Source organism: Microcebus murinus, chromosome 6, assembly GCF_040939455.1.
Source record: "Microcebus murinus isolate Inina chromosome 6, M.murinus_Inina_mat1.0, whole genome shotgun sequence".
Taxonomy (NCBI): Eukaryota; Metazoa; Chordata; class Mammalia; order Primates; family Cheirogaleidae; genus Microcebus; species Microcebus murinus.
Window position 1 is genome coordinate 90123702 of NC_134109.1, and position 22485 is coordinate 90146186.

At 41.8% G+C, this 22485-nt stretch overlaps 1 protein-coding gene and 1 long non-coding RNA gene across 3 annotated transcripts in view; one reads left to right on the plus strand and one right to left on the minus strand.

Annotated features, from left to right (window-relative positions):
• Positions 1-1755: 1755 nt before the first annotated feature.
• On the plus strand, positions 1756-15317 carry LOC105862122 (uncharacterized). Of its 2 annotated transcripts, XR_012919779.1 has the most exons (5): positions 1756-1802; positions 2588-2750; positions 7617-7675; positions 11594-11826; positions 14813-15317. It is a non-coding gene; the product is annotated as an uncharacterized LOC105862122 (long non-coding RNA). The 2 variants fall into 2 exon arrangements; XR_012919780.1 differs by lacking the exons at positions 1756-1802; positions 2588-2750 and adding an exon at positions 1955-2013.
• ONECUT1 (one cut homeobox 1) overlaps positions 14762-22485 on the minus strand; it is a 38154-nt gene continuing 30430 nt past the window's right edge. Inside the window, exon 2 of the mRNA XM_012748167.2 lies at positions 14762-21663. Coding sequence (XP_012603621.1) covers positions 21371-21663 — 293 coding nt within the window. The 3' untranslated portion in view covers positions 14762-21370. The remainder of the gene's footprint in view (positions 21664-22485) is intronic.

Consider the following 22485-nt stretch of genomic DNA (forward strand, 5'->3'; position numbering starts at 1 on the left):
AGAGCTGGGGTCTGGAAAAGGCTAAGGCCCAGGTTGCAGTGCTACAAATCACCAGGTTGCCACTTTTCCCATAATTTTGTTAGCAACCTGTAAAGCAAAGAAAATCTCCACCACTGTGCTTTCACAGAAAAATGAATCTGGATATAGTTGTTTAGTAAAAGCGTTAGAAGTTTTCGTGTCAAAATAATTTTAGACTTACAAAAAGTGGCATAAATACTGTAAGTTCTGCTTACTCTTTCTTTACTCAGCTCTCCCCAATATTAACAACTTACTTACCCGTAGCGCAGTTATTGAGAGCAGGAAATTAATGTTCATACAATACTGTTAACTACTCTACAGTCATAACTTGAACTTTGCCAGTTTCCCCACTAATGTTCTTTTTCTTGTCCGGGATCCAATCCATGATCCTATATTGTGTCATGTCTCCTGGGGCTCCTCCAGTCTGTGACAGTTCCTCAGTTTTTCCCTGACCTTCACATTTTTTATTTTTTGAGACAGAGTCTCGCTTTGTTGCCCAGGCTAGAGTGAGTGCCGTGGCGTCAGCCTAGCTCACAGCAACCTCAAACTCCTGGGCTCAAGCAATCCCGCTGCCTCAGCCTCCCGAGTAGCTGGGACTACAGGCATGCGCCACCATGCCCAGCTAATTTTTTCTATATATATTAGTTGGCCCATTAATTTCTTTCTATTTATAGTAGAGACGGGGTCTCACTCTTGCTCAGGCTGGTTTTGAACTCCTGACCTCGAGCAGTCCGCCCGCCTCAGCCTCCCAGAGTGCTAGGATTATAGGCGTGAGCCACCGCGCCCAGCCCCTACCATTTTTTAAAACAGCTTTACTGAGGTATAGTTGACAAATAAAAATTGCACATATTTACGTTGTACAACTTGATATTTTGGTGTATGTATACTTTGTAAAATGATGACCACAATCAAGCTAATTAATTTATCCATTATTTATTATGATAGCTTTATTGATACATAATTCATACATATACCAAAATCCATCCTTTTAAGGTGTATAATTTAGTGGTTTTTGGTATATTCACAAGATTGTGCAACCATCACACTGTTTAATTCTAGAACACTTTCATCATCCCCCCACCCCCAAAAGTCCATAACCATTAGCAGCCACTCCCCATTCCCCTTAGGCTCCAGCAACCACTAATCTACTTTCTGTTCTTTGCCAATTCTGGACATTTTACATAAATGGAATCATATAATAAATATGTGGCTTTTTGTGTCTGGCTTCTTTTACACAGCATGTTTTTGAGGTTCATCCATGTTTTTAGCATATATCAGTACCTCATTCCTTTTTTATAGCTGAATAATAGTCTATTATATGAACATATAACATTCTGTTTATCCATCCATCAGCTTATTTCCACTTATGGGCTATCATAACTAATGCTGCTATGAACGTTTGTGTACATGTTTGCTGTAAACATGTGTTTTTAAGTTTTTTGTCATATGCCTATGAGTGGAATTGCTGGATCAAATGGTCACTCTATGACTAACTTTTTGAGGAGCTGCCAAATTATTTTCTAAAGCGGCTGTACCTTTTTACATTTCTGCTAACAATATATGAGGCTTCCAATGTCTCTACTTCCTCTCCTATACTTGTTAGGTCTGTCTTTTTTTTTTTTTTATAGCCATCCTAGTGGGTATGAAGTAATATTTCATTGTGGTTTGCATGTGCATTTCCCTAATGACTAATGATGACTTGTATATCTTTTTTTTTTTTTTTGTATGGTTTACAAAGAACCTTTATGGATGCTTCTCATTGGATTCTCATGCTAACTTGAGAGGTAGAAATTATACTTGCCCCCATTTAAGAGTTAGGGAAGTGGAGGAGAGGCTGGATAACCTGTCTAGTTAGGGTTAGCAAGGGAGGCTGGTTTAATCCCTAGTTGGGTCTGGTTATGTGGCCCCAGGGGCATTCAACAGGAAGCATAGGTCTGCAGTGGCCTGCACACTGGAGCCTGGGGGAAGGGCTTACTGCTGGTCCCAGATGATGAGGTGGGTGGAAGAGTTACTTGGAGAAATGTGAGCTCTTCAGGTCTGCAGGGGGCTGCACAGCTCCTTGCCAACATGGGTGAGGGAGCAGGAGAGAGAGAAATCTTCGTAGCTGGTAGCCCGAGTGGTGGGGATGCAGTGGGTAGCTAGACAGTGAAGGCCAGGGCCCCGGAGGAATGGCAGGCCTTCGGGACCAGATCATGCTTGTGGCTCCTAGGCACTGCCATCTGGAAGTCTGCATTGAATGTGTTACAGTACAGCTCCACCAGGTCCAAGATAGCAGCACTCAGGACTTCCACAACCTTCTCTCGGTTCTCCCTCACAGCCAAGATGCTGAGATCCTTCTGAATTTTAGGTTGCATGTGGGAAGGGCAAAGGGGCAACTAGTTGAGAGCGCATTGGTGCTCTCGGGGGTTTCTGTGGCAGCCCAGGGCATTGCAGATGGACCACCCTGTCAGCCTTCAGTGGGAAGTCCCCATCGGCCAGCAGGAAGGCATCCACCTCATTGTGGTTAGGTGTCAAACAGAAGACTCAGGGCCTGCCTGCTGATGGTCTGCTTGACTGGCCTCTCTTGTAGATGGATGAGGGGGCTCAAGGTAGAGAGGGTCTGGCCATCATTTGCTGCCTGAGCCAGGTCACTGCATATGGCCTTCTGCTCCATCAACCGTAGCTGAATATCAACGTCCAACTTGCAGCAGTGCTGAATGTACTCATGGCTGCCCAAGGTGTGCTTGCGTGGGGTAAGGGGATTAGAACATTAGCATCCTGGGGACTCAGTGGGAAGTGGGATGCATACCTTAGCTTCTGCAGGAACTCTTCCAGCCCACAGGGCTTTAGCACAAAGTCACTCACATCCACATTCCTCAGGTCATCATGAGTGTAGCACAGGGTCTGGTAGATGATCAAGTCTTGCCCACATATGTATCTTATTTGGAGAAATGTCCATTCAAGTTCTTTGCCCATTCAAAAGATTTGGTTATTTGTCTTTTTATTGTTGAGTTGTAATAGTTCTGTATCTATTCTAAATATGAGTCCCTTGTCAGATCTATCATTTGCAAATATTTTCTCCTGCGAGTTATCTTTCACTTTCTCAATGGTGCTTTTAAAGCACAAAGTTTTTAAAATTTTTGTTAAAGTTGAATTTATTTTTTCTTTTGTCATTGTGCTTTTAGTGTCAAAGCTAAGAAGCCATAGCCTCATTCAATGTCATGAAGATTTATTGCTTTGTTTTCTTCTAAAAGTTTTATAATTTTATTTATTCCATTTGGGTTGATCATCCATTTTGAGTCAATTTTTGTGCATAGTGTGAGGTGGAGGTACAACTTCATTTTTTGCATGTGGAAATCCAGATTTTAAGCACCATTTGAGAAAAGATTATTCTTTCCTGCATTGAATTGTGTTGACACTCTCTTGAAAATCACCTAATTATAGGCCGGGCGCGGTGGCTCACGCCTATAATCCTAGCACTCTGGGAGGCTGAGGCGGGAGGATTGCTCGAGGTCAGGAGTTTGAAACCAGCCTGAGCAAGAGCGAGACCCCATCTCTACTATAAATAGAAAGAAATTAATTGGCCAACTAATATGTATAGAAAAAATTAGCTGGGCATGGTGGCACATGCCTGTAGTTCCAGCTACTCGGGAGGCTGAGGCAGCAGGACTGCCTGAGCCCAGGAGTTTGAGGTTGCTGTGAGCTAGGCTGACGCCATGGCACTCACTCTAGCCTGGGAAACAAAGTGAGACTCTGTCTCAAAAAAAAAAAAAAAAAAATCAACTAACTATAAATGTAAGGGTTTTTTTCTGGACTCTCAAATATCGTCTTGATCATTGTAGTTTTGTAGTAAATTTTGAAATTGGGAAATGTGAGTCCTCCAAATTTGTTTTTCCTTTTTGAGATTGTTTTAGCTATCCTGGCTTCCTTGCATTTCCATATGAATTTTAGAATTAGCTTGTCAATATCTGTTCAAAAAGGGAGTTGGGATTTTGATAGGGATTATGTTGAGAATCTTTAAACCAATTTGGAGACTGTTGCCATCTTAATAATATTAAGTCTTCCAATCTATGAACATGGAATGTCTTTGCACTTATTTAATTACATTTAAGTTCTTTCAACAATGTAGTTTCAGCGTACAAGTCTTACACTATTTTGTTAAATCCATTTCTAAGTATTTTATTCTTTTTTGATGCTAATGTCAATGGATTTTTTCTTAATTTCATTTTCAGATTGTTTCTTGCTAGTGTATCAAAATACAGTTGATTTTTGTATTATGATCTTGCATTCTGAAACCTTGCTGAATTTGTTTATTAGTTCTAATAGTTTTTTAATGAATTCCTTAAGATTTTCTATATACAAGATCATGTCATCTATGAAAAAAGATATTTTTACTTCTTCTTTTCTGGTCTGGATGCCTTTTATTTCTTTTCATTGCCTAATTGACCTGGCTAGATCCTCCAGGGCAGTGTTGAATAGAAGTGGCCAGAACATACATCATTGTCTTGTCCCTGATCTTGGCAGAGAGGGGGTTCATTCAGTATTTTTCCATTAAGTATGATGTTAGCTGTGGGGTTTTTGTAGATGGCCTTTATCAGGTCAAGGATTTTTATTTATAGTTTACTGAAAGTTTTTATCATGAAATGGCGTTGAATTTTGTCAAGTATTTTCTGTATCTGTTAAGATGTTCATGTGGAGTTTATTCTTTATTCTATTAATATGGTGTATTACATTAATTGATATTCAAAGGTTAAACCAACCTTGCATTCTTAGGATAGATTCACCTCAGTCATGGTGTATCATCCTTTTTGTATGTTGTAGCCAAGTTGAACTCTTAGAAGTGGAGTAAAATAGTGATTACCAGAGGCTGTGTGAGGGCAGAAGGAAGGGAGAGATATTCATCAAAGGGTATAAAATTTCATTTAGGCCAGGCGTGGTGGCTCACACCTATAATCCTAGCACTCTGGGAGGCCGAGGCGGGCGGATTACTCGAGGTCAGGAGTTCGAAACCAGCTTGAGCAAGAGCGAGACCCCGTCTCTACTATAAATAGAAATAAATTAATGGGCCAACTAATATATATAGAAAAAATTAGCCGGGCATGGTGGCGCATGCCTGTAGTCCCAGCTACTCGGGAGGCTGAGGCAGGATTGCCTGAGGCCAGGAGTTTGAGGTTGCTGTGACCTAGGCTGACGCCATGGCACTCACTCTAGCCTGGGCAACAAAGCGAGACTCTATCTCAAAAAAAAAGTTTCATTTAGACAGGAGGAATAAGTTTTTGAGATCTATTGCATGGCCTGGTGACTGTAGTTAATAATAATATAATGTATATTTCAAAATTGCTGAGAGTAGATTTTAAATTTTCACACCACACATGAAAAAATGATGAGTATGTGAGGTGATGGATATGTCCAGTAGCTAGATTTAATCATTCTATAACGTAAACATATATCATGATATTACATTGTGCTCCATAAATATATATAATTATTATTTGTCAATTAAAAAAATTTTAAAAAGAGTATGTAATCAGTGTCATGTCCCAGTGGAAGGAGCTATGAAGAAAAATGCTCCCCAGTATTGTTTTTGTTTTGAGACAGGGTCTTGCTATATTGCCCAGGCTGGTAAACTCCTGGGCTCAAGTGATCCTCCCACCTCAGCCTCCCGAATAGCTGGGATTACAGGTGCGAGCCATCGCACTCTTGCCTATTTTTTTTTTTTTGGGACAGAGTCTCGCTTTGTTGTCCAGGCTAGAGTGAGTGCCGTGGCATCAGCCTAGCTCACAGCAACTTCAAACTCCTGTGCTCAAGCAATCCTCCTGTCTCAGCCTCCCGAGTAGCTGGGACTACAGATATGCGCCACCATGCCCGGCTAATTTTTTCTATATATATTAGTTGTCCAATTAATTTCTTTCTATTTATAGTAGAGACGGGTCTCGCTCTTGTTCAGGCTAGTTTTGAACTCCTGACCTTGAGCAATCCACCCGCCTCGGCCTCCCAGAGAGCTAGGATTACAGGCGTGAGCTACCATGCCCGGCCAACTCTTGCCTATTTTTTTTTTTTTTAACATTTTAAATTACTTCTATATTGCCTATTTTTAATAAAGGTGATATGAGTGTTCTTGTACAAAGGTTTTTGTGGACATTTAAACAAATGTTTATTTTGAAATAATTTCAAACTTACAGAAAAGTTGCAAGGGTAGTATAATGAATTCTGCTGTTCCTATTGGCCAGATTTACCAATGGTTTACATTTTGTCACATTTGCTTTATCGTTCCTTATGTCTATTGCATTATTCTTTTCCCTGAACCTTTGGGGAATAGGTTACATACACCATGCCCATTTATCTCTGAATAGTCTCACAGGTACAGTTGTGAGTGGGCTTTGGGGTTCACCAGTGGGAAGGTGGGGGGCATACTGAGCTCTGCCCCAAAGAGGATTCATACCAGCTTAATTTCAATACTATATAACAATTTTGTTCCTATAGAGCTCTGTTCTCTCTCGTGATGATCAGTTTTATGTGTCACCTTGGCTAGTCGCCAGTTGTCAGTTACTCAAACACTAATCTAGGTGTTGCTGTGAAGGTTTACCTTGTGGATGTGATTATTGTTAATAATTTGCTGACTTTGAATAAAGGCGATTATCCCACACAGGTGTGCATAGCTTTCCAGATTCTCAGGAATATGTGGGAACTTTCAGAACCCTCTGTGGGCATCTCGTTCCTCAGCTTTTCCTTGTAAGCTTACGGGTCAGTTTCTCTGTTTGCCTCAACTGTTGCCAACGCTGCAGCTTTGATATTAAGCAATTGTCCCTGGTTGTTTTTCACAAACGCCTCAGGGAAAAGGTTATTGGAATTGAGTGAAAACTGAATCAGATAAAATTTTAAAAATCCCTGTCAGTGGAGGTTTCTGGAGAACTTCCAGAGAGGTCAAATAATGACAATTATCTGAGAAGTGTGTTTGGGGAGAGCCCCAGACCCCTTCTGCCCCCTCCAGTGGCTGCAGGGCTGTTGGCTTTCACTCTGTCTTGCAGGGCTGTTAATTTGTTTTTTTTTTTTTTTTTTTTTTTTGAGACAGAGTCTCACTTTGTTGCCCAGGCTAGAGTGCCGTGGCATCAGCCTAGCTCACAGCAACCTCAAACTCCTGGCCTCAAGCAATCCTGCTGCCTCAGCCTCCCGAGTAGCTGGGACTACAGGCATGCGCCACCATGCCCGGCTAATTTTTTCTATGTATATTAGTTGGCCAATTCATTTCTTTCTATTTATAGTAGAGACGGGGTCTCGCTCTTGCTCAGGCTGGTTTTGAACTCCTGACCTTGAGCAATCAGCCTGCCTCAGCCTCCCAGAGTGCTAGGATTACAGGCGTGAGCTACCGCACCTGGCCAGCGCTGTTAATTTTTAAAGCTACTGCAAAGCTGGGGCTAGGAGGATGGGACTAGCACAAATTAGTAATAAAATGTTACAAACCTGGCTGTTCTTACTGAGATTCAGCTGTTTTTCTTAAATAAATGTTCCTCTGATTGTTACAAGCTTTTGGATAATTTCTAGAGTTCTGAAAAAGTTGTGACAGTTTTTGTCAGTGTTCTCATTGCCTTTCCTTCCTTTCCATTCCCCTCTGTCCTAAGGATGAAAGCACAGAGCTGACGTCCAGGTGTCCCGTCTGCAGGGAAGCCAGCAAGCACAGGTGAGTAGTTCAGAACTCAAAGATTTGTGTGTGTGTGTGTGTGTGTGTGTGTGTGTGTGTGACAGAGTCTCACTCTGTTGTCTGAGCTGAGTGCCGTGGCATCAGCCTAGCTCACAGCAACCTCAAACTCCCAGGCTTAAATGATCCTCCTGCCTCAGCCTCCCAAGTAGCTGGGGATACAGGCATGCACAACACTTGGCCAATTTTCTATTTTTGGTAGAGATGGGGGGGGGTCTCGATCTTACTCAGGCTGGTCTTGAACTCCTGACCCCAAGGGATTCCCCCCCATCCCCCCCCCAGCCTCCCAGAGTGCTAGGATTATAGGCATGAGCCACTGCGCCTGGCTGAACTCAAAGATTTTTTTTTAAACCTTTGTAACTTCTCCATGGTTGGTTTTTTTTTTTTTTTTTTTTTTTTTTTTTTGTCGTGCCAAGTCTATTTCTCCACAGGGTAAAAATGCAAAGGTCCTGAGGGCCTGGGCTGCATAGTTGTGATAATTGTGTAATAATTGGGTAATTGTGCTCAGGAAGAGGATTTCACATGTCCTTCTCTGACATTGAGAATAACACTGTGTACTCTGTGAAGCGGACAAGCATTTTAACTCTGACAATGTCTGCAGGTTGGTTCCTGCATCCCTCTCTTTGGGTGTGATGAATTTGCTAGAGCTGCTCACAGAACTCAGGGAAACTTACTTGTGGTTACTGGTTTATTATAGAGAATATTTGGAAAGATACAAATAAGTAGCCAGAAGGAGGATACATAGGGCAAGGTCTGGAAGGTTCCTGAGCACGGGAGCGTCTGTCCCAGTGGAGTTGCACCCTCCAGGGAGGTGGATGAGTTCTTGTTCGGCTTCCTGTCAGCCTCCACGTGCTAGGCTATCTGGAACTCTCTGAGCCCAGTCCTCTTGGGCCTCTTATGGAGACTTCACTGGATTGAAAACTGTGCAAAAATGTGATTGGACAATAAGGGTATGATCTACTGTGTTTCCCCAAAAATAAGATCTACCCATAAAATAAGCCCTAGCAGGATTTCTAAGCATTTGCGCAATATAAGCCCTACCCCGAAAATAAGACCTAGTGATGCACGTGGCTACGCAGCGCATGTGCACAACCCATGCATTTCGTCAAGGAAAGGTAAAGAAGACGAGCAGCCCTTCTCATCTGCCCCATCGTGACAGCTACTATCCCAAAGGTGACGGGAAAGGTGCGGGCAGCCCCACCAACAAGGTTGGCTCCCCTGTCAGGTCCCGGCCATATCTCTCAGCTACAAGCTGAGGCTTTGAGGGGACAGTCTCCTCAGTGAAGTGAGGAGCCGAGAGCTCTGCTTTAGGTATTGTGTGTCCCCAGGGGGAAGAAGGTGTAAGATACTGGGCTATAAGGACAATAGACACCTTCCAGCTTCTGTTTACTGCTTGCTTGCTAACCGCAAGGCATTATGAGTATATTATGGGATGCAGAGGAGAAAGACAACTCGGAAACCGGAGTCTCTCAGCTAGGACCCGGAACAGGTTGGAGCCCATCAGGGCCAGGATGAAGTAAGAGTCACTGTGGGGACGGATGCATGACCAGCATGTAAACAGCTTAGGTATAAAAGGCTCACTGGCACACAAAGGGGGGTCCCTGCCTGAAGAAGAGGCCACTGCACTGGCACTCTGGGGGCTCAGACCCTAGCTCGAGCTAGACAATAAAACTCCTTTTGATAATTACAGCCTCGGTGACTCTGTCTCTCTGTCCCTCGGCCCTGTGAATCTCGGCTATATAACAAAGGAAGACTGTGGCTGCCATTTTACTCAGCACTGTGGGCCTTTCTCACCCCCCACAAACACCAGGGGACAAGGGGAAAGTTTCAGCAAGCAGTCTCCTACTGAGGCCAGAAAGAATAATGCATCCCCTGAAAATAAGCCCTAGGGTGTCTTCTTGGAGAAAAATAAATGTAAGACCCTGTCTTATTTTTGGGGAAATACGGTACTAATGGATGGTGTGTGGAAACCCAGGAAGGCCTGTCTGTTCTGATTCTTCTTGGCCTCTCTGAGCAGCCTTCCTTCCTCCAGGGTATGGAGCAGGACCCCTTCAGAAATGAGGGTTTTATGACCCACAATCAGAAAGGCAAGGGAAGGTTAGAGTCCCACTTCACATAGGTGACAACAGGGTAGGAGAAAGAGAGAGAGATGCTGTTTTCTGAGGCCTTCCTCTGAGGCCTAACAAGCCCTGGCGTTATAACAAAAGACTCAAAAGACTGTAACAAGGGCTATGGGAATTATGAGCCAAGAAAACCAGTCATATCACAGCCAACCTACTTATACGCCATGGTAAGCGACATGAATATAAAGATTATGAATTGTACCACAAGTGCCATGGGTGTGGGGGAGGACAAAGACCTTGCCTGGGAAGGGGGGTGAGGCCACAAAGTGAGGGATGGTCACACCCAGCCAGGTCTCACCCAGTCTGTTCCCCAGAGCTTGTGGCACTGGCTTCTCTACACCGGAGCTCTGGTCCATTGGAGTCACTTAACGCAGGTTTGTGCGCCCTACGCCAGACCCTCGTAACCAGAATCTGCAGGTGAGGTCTGGATAACTGGGGTCTCTCCAGCTGGTTCTTTTTTTTTTTTTTTTTTTTTTTTTTTTTGAGACAGAGTCTCGCTTTGTTGTCCAGGCTAGAGTGAGTGCCGTGGCGTCAGCCTCGCTCACAGCAACCTCAAACTCCTGGGCTCGAGCGATCCTTCTGCCTCAGCCTCCCGAGTAGCTGGGACTACAGGCATGCGCCACCATGCCCGGCTAATTTTTTATATATATATCAGTTGGCCAATTCATTTCTTTCTATTTATAGTAGAGACGGGGTCTCGCTCTTGCTCAGGCTGGTTTTGAACTCCTGACCTTGAGCAATCCGCCCGCCTCGGCCTCCCAAGAGCTAGGATTACAGGCGTGAGCCACCGCGCCCGGCCTCTCCAGCTGGTTCTAACGCAGCGGGGCCGCAGTCCAGCACTTGGGAATCGCCGGCTGGGGCGCTGGGCACTCGGGCACCTTTCTTCACGTGCAATCGACAGTCAGCAGTCGGATCACTCTTTCTGGCCACGTTGGCATGTGCTGGTGTGAGTCACTTTTGGGGATCTTGTCAAAATGCAGGTGCTGATTCAGCAGGTCTGGGCTGGGGCCTGGGAGTCTACATTTCTTTCTTTTATTTTTTGAGACAGGGTCTTGCTCTGTCACCTAGGCCAGAGTGCTGTGGCATCAGCCTAGCTCACAGCAACCTTAAACTCCTGGGCTCAAGTGATCCTACTGCCTCAGCCTCCCGAGGAGCTGGGACTACAGGCATGTGCCACAATGCCCGGCTAATTTTTTTCTATATATTTTTAGTTGTCTGATTAATTTCTTTCTATTTTTGGTAGAAACGGGGTCTCACTGTTGCTCAGGCTGGTCTCAAACTCCTGAGCTCAAATGATCCTCCCGCCTCGGCCTCCCAGAGTGCTAGGATTACAGGCGTGAGCCACTGTGCCCGGCCTACGTTTCTGATAAACTCCCAGGGGAGGCTGCTGCTGCTCATAGGGTTATACTTTTAGTAGCAAAATAGGAAAGTGGCTCAAATGACTAAATTTGCTTTGCTACCCCTTAGCTATGTATTAATTAATAAATAAAGAAAAATAGCTATTTGTTATATGCTTACTCTCTGTGAGGCACTGCGCACATACTACATACTCACAGCCATTTTATGAAACAACTGCAATTATTATGCCCTTTTCACAGAAGAGGAAATGGAGCCTGAGACAGACTAAGTGATTTGCCCAAGGTCACAAGCTGGTGCCCTTCACTCTCAGGCTGTGCTGCACCCTCTCCTCCCTCCCTTCTTGGCCCCCATGAATCTACTGGCTCTTTCTAGAGACCTCCTCGCCTAACCATGGTCTTGCCTCATTCCTGCCTTTTAGGAATTCACGAATCCAGCATTCTGTCCCCACATGTCATTTGTCTCAAAAGAAATAGCTCAGCGGAGGTCACGTAAGGCTTTTTGGATGTCTGCCTCTCACCAAATGCTGCCCACAAAGGGTTCTACTATTTTTTACTGGAGACGGGAAGAGAGCAAGCGGAGGACAAACTGCAAGCGAGACAGGGAGCACACCAGGTTTGCTGACAGAAAAACAGAAATAAAGTCAACACACTGGTGAGAATCCGTGGATGTCTGTCTCCAACCGAGTTACCAGGATGTCAATTTCTAAAACTTATTTTCTCAGATTGCTGTGAAGAAATATGCCATATCCTAAGACTTAAATTCTCGTTGTTTTGGAGAGAGAGCTTTTGAGACCTAACGCTTTTCCCCAAAACAGAAACCCCTAAAGATGAAGCGAAAGGCAAAAATACTCCTGTTTCGCGTTTTCTAAGGAACTGGCCGATACGATAAACAAAAACAGTGTGGTTCTGACCGGGGCAACTGGACTCACATTCAGACAGAGAGGGGTGGATGACCTGGTTGTAGGGACTTTTGGTGACGACCCCTGGGAGGGCTGGAGGTGGGTGTGAAGTTTGAAACACCTGAAGAGAGAGCAAGGGGTCTCCTCTCCCACCACGGTGGTCTCGAAGCCCGTGAGCAGGTGGGCTGTACGCAGCACGTTCTCATGCCTGCAGTCACGGGAAGTGACAACCTTGTCCGGTAGGTAGGAATAGGAAGGCCCACTTTGGAGGGAATTGAAACAAATTACATTTTATTGGTGGTTATTTGCTATCTGCAGTCAGTAGTTATATTATTTTTCAGTGCTTTCAAGAGATAGAAGAGAAATACTGGCCCCAGCTGGAAGGCTTCCATTTTCCTTCTGGCCGCCTGGGCTTAATTGACAACATCTTCACCTGGTACTCCTAGGCCCTCCGGTTTTCCCCGTGGAGCTTTCCACAGCTTCCCAGATTAGCTTTATTCTCCTAACAGCCCTAACAGTTGAAGCCTTCAGGGCACAGTGTTCAGGGTGACTCTTCTTTCTTTGCAAGTTTCAAAGTTAGTTCACCCTTCGAACACTCCTTCCAGACAGACCATTGCTTTTTCCTTTCTGGTGTCCTGGTACTTAGACATTCAAGTGGGGACTCTTATAGGGGCAAGCCACTGGACCACTTGAGAGAGCCCCATTCACACTTTATTCTATAGCTCCCTTTCCCCCCCCCTTGGAGAATATAATGCAATTACTGGAATTGTGTCAAGAAAGCAGCCCAGCTCTTATCTTTAAAAAATGAAAAACGTGACTTAGAAATTAGCTTTTTGTTGGAAAAAGTGTCTGCATTTTTAAGATTTTTGCTGGTCATAAATATAGCAAAGATTTATTGAGAATTTATGTGCCGGACACTGTGCTAAGATTTATCAGCTTCTAATTTCTAATCTTTACAACAGTCCTGTAATGTAGATATTTATGCCTATTTTACAGATGAGGAAACCGAGCCTTAGGGAAGTTAAGTAATTTGCCCAAGGTCACAACATTAGTAATCAGCAGGGTGGGAAATCCAAACCTGGTTTCACTTTTCCCTGAGCCAGGTCTCTATTCTATTAAATAAAAGAGGACCCTAATTTTCTAGCCATTTCCCCCAAGCTCTGGAGACATACACATACTCACACAAATTATTTTACTAGAGAGGACTTTTAAGGGCCATTTTCTTTAATAATAATTTTTATTTCTTCGGGCTGGGTGCGGTGGCTCACGCCTGTAATCCTAGCACTCTGGGAGGCCAAGGCGGGCGGATTGCTCAAGGTCAGGAGTTCGAAACCAGCCTGAGCAAGAGTGAGACCCCGTCTCTACTATAAATAGAAAGAAATTAATTGGCCAACTAATATATATATAGAAAAAATTAGCTGGGCATGGTGGCACATGCCTGTAGTCCCAGCTACTTGGGAGGCTGAGGCAGCAAGATTGCTTGAGCCCAGGAGTTTGAGGTTGCTGTGAGCTAGCTAGGCTCATGCCACGGCATTCTAGCCTGGGCAACAAAGTGAGACTCTGTTTCAAAAAAAAAATAATAATAATAATTTTTATTTCTTCTGAGAGTTAATCAGGTTAATATAAATGGCTATATCTAGAAATAGAATGTTTCACTTTCATTTAAAAATATCTTTTTACTCCACTAGAGACTATGTCTTTTTTTTTCTTGATTAATCTTTCTTGAACCATGGCACTGGCTTTTGTTCTCAAGCATATTGTCCTCTCAGTTTCACCTTTCCTTCAAAGAAAGTCCATGAGCCACTTGCTTAGGATTGCAGGTAGAATAAAAACGAAAGAAGGCAAGAATTTTCTAAATTTAAAGTGCTGGAAAATCCAACATTTTATTTACTACATTTTGGTGACTACATAAATGCTGAAACATTTTAACACTGAAAAGCATGATGGCATCATCACTTGCTTTTTTTTTCTTTTTTTTTTTCTTTTTTGCTTAGCAAACACAGCAGATGATATTGCACGGCATAAAGTGAGAACAGTAGCGAAGCTTAAAAAAAAAATGAAAGAAACCTTAATGCAGTACAGGAAATACTCATAAACAAACCAGAATAATGCCTAATGCATTACACTTTTTGTTGCTACACACAAAAATACAGAAGAAGCATTGGACAGAGAGAAAGAGAGAGAGAGACAAAATATTAGCAAACAACCATAACTGGGTACAATAATCATTTAGTCTGAAATGTCGATGCAACGTAGAAACTACCACTGTTTTCTAATTGACAAAGAAAATGACAGCAACATTTGTCTTTTATCAAAAATCTTCTAAGCCCCTCATGGTTAGGTTTTTAATTAATTAATTATGTATTTACCTTTTTTTTTTTTTCTTTTTTGTTTTTCATTGCTAAGGAAGAACTCCCTCTGCTCTTGGAAGATTTTCTACACTACTGATCTTTTTTTTTTTTTTTAATTTTAATTTTTACCTGATGATTGTCTTAGGCACCCTCCTTACATAATAAACCATCAAGCTAACTTGAACAGGGAAACTGAGTCACAAACAATAGCTAAGGTCAAAGGTGTACTGAAAATAGAAAAGGGGTAAGGGACAGGTCTAAGTGAGTGACAGATGGGCTGATTCAGAGGGGACAATAAGCACAGGGAGGGAGATATGAAGACAACTACCGAGGCAAGTGGAAGACAAGGTTTTAAACTTTATTTTCTTAAAAAAATTCTTGTCGCTAGGTTCAGACGGCAAATCTAAAATGAGCCCACAATGATTATGTCATAAACGCAGAACATACCACAAAAAAATCAAGACGGACACAGAAACGGAAAAGGTGACCTTGTGAATACAGCTCTGCTCAGCGCTTCACTGCGGATGGTAAAAGTCAACTCCCTCGACCGTTTTCCTGGGTTTTCTGCAACTAGCTGCTCAGCATTTGTACTTAAAAACAAAGAACTCCTCATCGTTTACCAACAGAGCACTGACCGATCCTGCAACTCAGAGCAGATTTATTGCCCTATTAAAAATACAATGAGTATAAAAATGTTCTTAAGAAAATGTAACATTTTGACCTGAAGTCTAAGCCCTCCCTTTCCTTCCCCGCCCTCCCCCGAACACCCCTTGCAAAAGAAACTAAGGTAAAATTCTTGTGTTGAGAGGGGGCGTATTTACATCTATGGGTTTATGACCTGTAGTTGAAACAACTTATTTCAGCAAAATAAAACCAAATAGTGGGGCACCGGCTTTTCTGTGGATGCTGCTAGTCTGTTGAGAATCCTGTGTATGTGCTCATCTAAAGCAGGGCCTGCTTTAGATATCTGAACTGCCTCGAGTGAGGGGGTCCGGGGCACAGATCGTCTCTAGTGCAGGAAAGAAAACTAGGGGGAAGATGAAAGAGTGAGAAGAGACAAACTCTAATAGTCCTGGGGTACATTCACCCCAGGGACCCTGACATTTGAGGGTAATCCTTACAATTTTGCTAGGAGTGTATGGGCAGTAATGGGGGCAGTCTTGGCTAGCAGATGTGAAGAGGGATATGTAACTTTGAAAGATTTTTTTTCCCTTAAATTCTATTGATAATTGATCGTGTTTTGCAGCTTCCATGAGCTGGCCAGAGGCACAGGGGCCGTTGAGTCAGCCACTGTCCGCCTTGTCTTCCTCTCTCAGGGCATGAAGCCTTTGACACTTTCACCTTCGCAAAAGGAACTGTGTTCTTCTCCATGCCTTGGCCCCCGGCTTGAAGCAATTCAGAAACTTGGGAAAACGTAGAGGATTTCCAAATTCAAGTTAGCTTGTCTCTTTGACTTTTTACACCCTTTACTTCTCATACCCGTGTGAATGATGAAAAAAAAAAAAAAGGAGTAGCAAAGTATCTCACAAATGCCAGTGCTTTGAAATATCAAAAAACTCTTAAATTCTTTGGAATTTCAGGTCTTACCTGCAAAGTAATCTTTTCTAAAAAAAAGTTAATAAATTAAAGGAAGAACACGAATAATGCCTTTTCTTCTTTCTAAATGAGAAAAAGGACTACCTTGGGACACTCATTTTGGCATGTACAAGTTTCTGAGGGGGGACCTGGCAGTGTTCACAGCACACGTTGAAGTGCCTACTAAGAAAAAGATAAAGATACACCCTGCAGTTAAGAGAAGCTCTTGCCTTCAGCTTGTCTTAGCATCAAGAACAAAAAGATTGTAACATAAAGCTTTGGCCATTTCGATTCTACTATATACATTTTAAAAACTACACAGTCATAAATTAAAGCAGTGATTAAATAAGCTCATATAAAATGTAATTAAATTAAAAAAATCACAGCACATTATAGAGAAAAATAGGAACCAGTTTCACAAAAAAAGGAGATTATATATATATATATATATATATTTTTTTTTTTTACCCTGTGGAAAAAAATTTTCTACGAAACACAAAAACTTCATAAGTAACCATCAAAATGAAAATCACTTCTTATTCCATTCTTGCATTTTTTTACACAACCCTTAACCCACCTGGGGAACATTTCCAGAAATTAAGTCTTCCTTGAGCAATAGAGCAGTTCTGCCAAGAAAATAAACCCCAAACCAAAGGGGAGGGGGGACATCCCAAACATACAAACTACAAAATAAATAAGAATTATAAAGTTTTTTTTTAAAGTAACCTTAACAATTATCAAACTAGTAAGTTCTGCCTTATCACATAGACTCTCTATACAACATAACCCTAAAACTTTATTACTATGAGGTATTTGGAGGAATTGGTAAAAGTGATGCACGGCCTGCCTGGTGGGGGGGGACCCGGTGAAGTGGGGTGGGGGGACCTCGAGAGGGAACAAGGAGGAGGAGCTTTGGTTTATCAGCAAGAAATTGGGGAAAAAAAGTCATCCTTTGGTATCAAAGAAAGTTTCATTGCATGGTTGCACGGAAAAAGCACCACGGTGAATAATTATTCCTTTTTTTTTTTTTTTCATTAGTGGCCTTTCTAAGAGGCTGAGGTATTCAAAGAGTATAAGGTGAGAGAGGTCAACAGCGGTTTAACACTTTGGTTCAAGCAAGGCACTCGTCCTAGGAGTTTACAAAGTTTGCAACATGTTTGCCTAGAGATTTACAAGTAGAACTAGCAGTAATAAGAGTAGTATTTCCTAACGTTGTTGTTATCATTATCGTATCTTTATTAAGAATGAAGACAAGTTTACACACTGAGTGAAGAGTGAGGAGGGGAGAGGAGGTGGGGGAAGGGGAGGGGCGGAGTTCCCTCTGCAGACCAAGGCCGTGCATGAACATATCTTTGGTATTCTTTGGTATCATCAATGTGATTAAAATCACCAATGGAAATTGAGTGAGGTAGCGTCTTTGGTTCACACTATAAATAGTAGATCTTTACACTTTTTTTTCTTTTTTTTTTTTTTTTTTTTTTTTTTTACACGTGGAAGTAGCTATTTCTTACCGTCTGCTTCTCTGTCCTTGCTATTTAGGAAATAGTTACCAAATGTACTGTAAAGCTAACCACACCACAAGAATAACCCAGAAGGCCAAACAGTGTCTCAAAACAGCCTCTGGTGTTTGAATGCACCCTAAACAACAAGATAGAAAAGGGAGAAGTGCTTTCTCTTTGTTTGCTAAATGCATAGTTTTCATCCTTTATGTACAAAGAAGGGAGGACCTTTCTTAGGGAAAATGCCTTTCTAGCTCATGTGAAAATGTCCTAGGACTCTTTGGTATAGCAAAGTTTGCATTTAACCTGCAAAGATGGGTCATTCACCTGGGGTAAGCAATGGGAGTGGAATGAGTCCGAAAGTAGCGTAGTGCTTTTATATTTTCCTGAAAAAATAATTATGCTCTTTTGGGGGGGGCACAGTGAGTAACATGTTCATTGAGAACTTCTGGAGTTCCCCACATATTTTCTTTGGTCTTTGGAGTCTATTCCAGCTGTATATAGGAACTGGAATACTCTACTTCTGAAATCCAGAACTCTTTCACCTGAACATTTACTGAAGCCTGGGTTTTTGGGGTGTCCAGACTTTATTCCTCCCTGCCCTCTTTCAGGAAAGCTTCCAGTCATGAAAGGACCTGAATGATTTATGGTCAAAAATAGACTAACTTCTATTCTACTAAACAAAAAAGTATTATTTGAAGTGCAGCTTTGGAATAAACAAGCCTACAAATAAAAGAGTGAGATAATTTTTTAGGGGGGGATGAATGCTATGAAGGGGTTGAAAAATGATGGGTGAACAAATGGCACATGATCTGCTCTGTTGAATGTAGGTTAAACAAATCCAAGCCATAAATTAATGCTACTAAACAGGGACGGAAGCATTTTTTCCTACATGCCAGTTTGGAAGCAAGTAAAGAATTAGTCCTACTTGATGTAATAAGTGTATTGCTTGTGAGAAGCTAAGTTTGTCCATTATGATTTCTAAAAAGCAAAGGTTGTGAGTATGCTTAAACAGTCAAGTAAAAAAATTGCTTTTCAGGCTCTGATTTGTGCATCTGTTTATGAGAAAATATATCTCTAGGCCCTGAAATTGCATAATGGGTGCAAATTCAATGCTGGTATGAGAATTATCTTTGGTGTTAGCAAACAGGATAACTGTTTTTTTTTTTTTTTTTTAAATTATGGTGGGATAGTAAAAATGAAGTAATATTCTTTGACACTGTGCCTACACATACCAAAATAATTGGCTGAAAATATAACATGCACTTGGATTAATTTGGGGGGGTTACATAGTAAAAACAAAGCAAAAAAAAAATGGTTGTCTGAATTTAACTCTTATTTTTCCTGGGTCATTGAATTTGGTAAGATTATGTGTGAGATATAGCTTGAATTTCCCTGCATTTGAAATTATCATATTTTAAATAAATAAGGCTTTCCTCCCTGTGAAATTATAAATACATTGGCTGTATCCCCGGCTCCCTCCATTCCTGGAGAGAGAGAAAAATGTTAATCAGTTTCTTCCTTTTTGTTTATGTCATTGACTAGTTTACATTTCTCGCAAATCTTGAAGGGTGGCCATTTAAATGGTCTCTTTTAATAGCTGAACTGTACTTGTGCCATATTTAGAAGGGAAAATTTAAGCTGGAATTTTGGGTGAAATAAAAAAAAATACTAAGACAAAATAGGTCAAGGCAAAAGCAGTATTTCGTTAAAGGAGAAGTCTATGTTGGTTTCCTTTTCTTATCCTACAGTAGACGTGAAGGAGGCACAATAGATGGCTTGTTGGTTTAGCTTCACCTCTCCAGGTACCTGTCTGTTTTAGACATAGACAGGATGCTCAGATTTGATGCTAAGGAGTTAGGTTTTGCATCAAGATGATTTATTTATTTTTCCTTGGCATTTTGATGCATCTCAATAAACAACTTATTGTCAGGATAATATTTAATTTCATATCTCTAGTTAGGTGTGGTAAGTAACTAAGAGTATCCAATTCTTTACCTAATGGTACAATAGGCATCTACTTATATAAATTACAATCCAACTGAATTCAGAGATGATTTTTCTGGGGATTAATTGATTCCCTGGGGTACCTTTATTATCTTTTTTTTTTTTTCTTTTGCCTTGATTTCTACAACACCAGTTAAGTGACTTGAAAAAATAGAAATTTAAAAATTTGTATTTGGAAGCTCAGATGTAGTATTTTATCTGTCCCTGTTAGAAAGTGGAATCTATACTATATAATTTCCAGCTTAATGCAGTAGCAAGAAAGAATGTAGAATGCTATGAAGGCTATTCTTAGTGAAATAAATTAACACTTAGGACCAAAAGTCTTGTCTTCCACTAGAACTCTGCTTTTCCTATGCAGTCCCACCAGTTCTACCATTTCTCAGTCGCACTTGCTGTTCTGCTGATGTCCAAATCATAAAATGCCTGGGATTGGCAAGAATATCAGTTTGATTACTTTTAGGATGGTTACAAATACTAGATAGTTCATTTTAATAACAATAGTCATCTGCTTACTTGTGTTTGTATTTTTAAAAAGGTATTTGGTGCCAGATACATAAAGCAAATTTAAGTCAAATTAACCTAAGTATAGAGTTCTTTACTTAGCAGTCTCTTACTAAAAAGCATTACGTTGAACAGATTTTTGTTTATTTAATTTACCTACCCTGTTAAACTTAGCTTTCTAGTGTAAAATGGGGTCCTACTTTGGAAGGATCCCTAGGTTTTCTCAGCTAGGAACAGATTATGAAATCATGTCTATCTCTCTACTTAAGTGACATTTATGGATCCTGGAAAGGAGTGTGCTGTCTGGATGTACATGTGTACTGCATCGACCTCTCTTCCATGATATTAATTGCTTCCCTGAAGCTACATTCTTTCTTGCCAGTTCTGAAAACTCATATTTCAAATGCTTCAAGAGTCATAAATAATAGTCATGATTCTACGTGGCATGTGTATTACAGCTAGATCAGTTCATACGTTATAACTTTACATAGCATCTTGTGTAAAAATAGCTTTGGTTATTAAAATCATTGCAATAAAATACCTGCACTATAATATTAAGTGTGTTCTTTGGTACCTAGGTGATTCTTTTTTTTTTTTTTTTCCTTAATGGATGGACTCTTGTTTCATTTCTTAAAAAATATCTGAACATTCCTTAACAAACAAAGAGAATGCACTGGTTTAGGTGTCATTCAAATTTTCTTTGCTGGGTTTGAATCTGCATTTAGGTTGCGGGCCTGGCAGGTTCAAACGTTAGGCTAGACGAGTGAAATCACACTCCTATAATCCAACGAACTCAGACAACCCCATACTACGTTGGTCGCATTCCCACAACACAACTCTTCCTGAAGACCAGCCCTGCCTAAGTCTCTAACCACTGGTGGTGTGTGTTTGTGTGTGTGTGTGTGTGTATGTGTGTGTGTGTGTGTGTGTACACATGTGCACACCCATGCACAGTACTGAGACACCATACACCTTCATGGCGTGGTAGAACAGATGAGAAAGTCCGATCTTAAAAGATGTCCACTCAGTGGCTCAAAACCACTAATGCTTCAAAGCACTAAACAGCCGAGCACAGTGACAATGACCACAGACTGAAGGTGTGAGATCCAGTGGTGTTTCCTGCTCATCGTTTCTCTTGCCAAGTCGTCGCCCCGCTGAAGTGTGTGTCTCCGAACAAAGTCAGAATGCAGGTGAGCTAAGTCTTTGGTTTCTCTGGACTATAAATAACACTTCTTTTTTTTCTTCTTCAAATATTTCTAAGAATAAACCTGCTATTTTGAGGTTCCTGGTCTTTAAAAAAAATTTTTTTTTTTTCTTTTTTCTTTAAAGCTTTTCCACCGAGGTTTTAGTTCGTGGTTCTTCCTTCATGCTTTGGTACAAGTGCTTGATGAAGAAGATGAGTTGCCTGAATTGGAGCTGCCCTCGTCCTGCCACTTGTCCAGACTCCTCCTCCTCGCGTTCATGAAGAAGTTGCTGACGGTGCTCAGCTCCAACCCCAGCTGCTGGGAAATGGTGATTTGCAATTCTTTGGATGGGCGCTTATTTTCCTTGAATATTGCATGTAGGGTTCGGCGCTGGACATCTGTGAAGACCAACCTGGGCTTTTTGGGTGTGTTGCCTCTGTCCTTCCCATGCTCTTGCTCTTTCCTTTTGCACGCTGTAAAGAAACACAGACGATGTTAGAACAGATTGGCTGGGAGATTCAAGAGCAGAAAGGCAGAGCCCATAAAATTGTTAGCCATTCTTCGTGGCCTGCTTCCTGTCTACTGACCTTTGATTTAAGCACTGTGGGGGAGCTGAGAGGGAAGGGTAATAAAAGGATGGAGAATTGGGATGCAAGTGGAATTCTGAGAGACCCGGGCATGGGTAAGGTTATGGCTGAATGAACTTACTGCTTTCAACTTTTATTTCTACATCTGCATAATGGACATAAGGATACCCATCTTAAGCTGGGCATGGTGGCTCACGCCTGTAATCCCAGCAATTTGGGAGGCCAAGGCAGGAGGATCACTTGGGCCCAGGAGTTCGAGTCCAGCCTGGGCAACCTAGCGAGACCCTGCTTCTACAAAAAATAAAATAACTAGCCAGGCATAGTGGCAAATGCCTGTGGTCCCAGGTACTTGGGAGGCTGAGGTGGAAGGATTTCTGGAGCCCAGGAGTTTGAGGTTGCTGTGAGCTAGGCTGATGCCACAGCACTCACTCTAGCCTGGGCAACAAAGCAAGACTCTGTCTCAAAAAATAATAATAATAAATAAAAGCCCAATTCCCTCAGAGCATCGAGCTATATATCCTGACCTAGGTGAGATTCCCCAAATAGAGTTCCTCTGCCCTTTGGAGCTTAAGGGACAAGTCTGGGATAGACATACAGACTTGGGAGTTCTCAGGGTTCTGGGTGGTAGATTACACAAAACACATACCTATGGAAAAGTAACTAACTGAGCACTGGGTACAGACTCAACTTGTCATTCAAAAGGCAGAG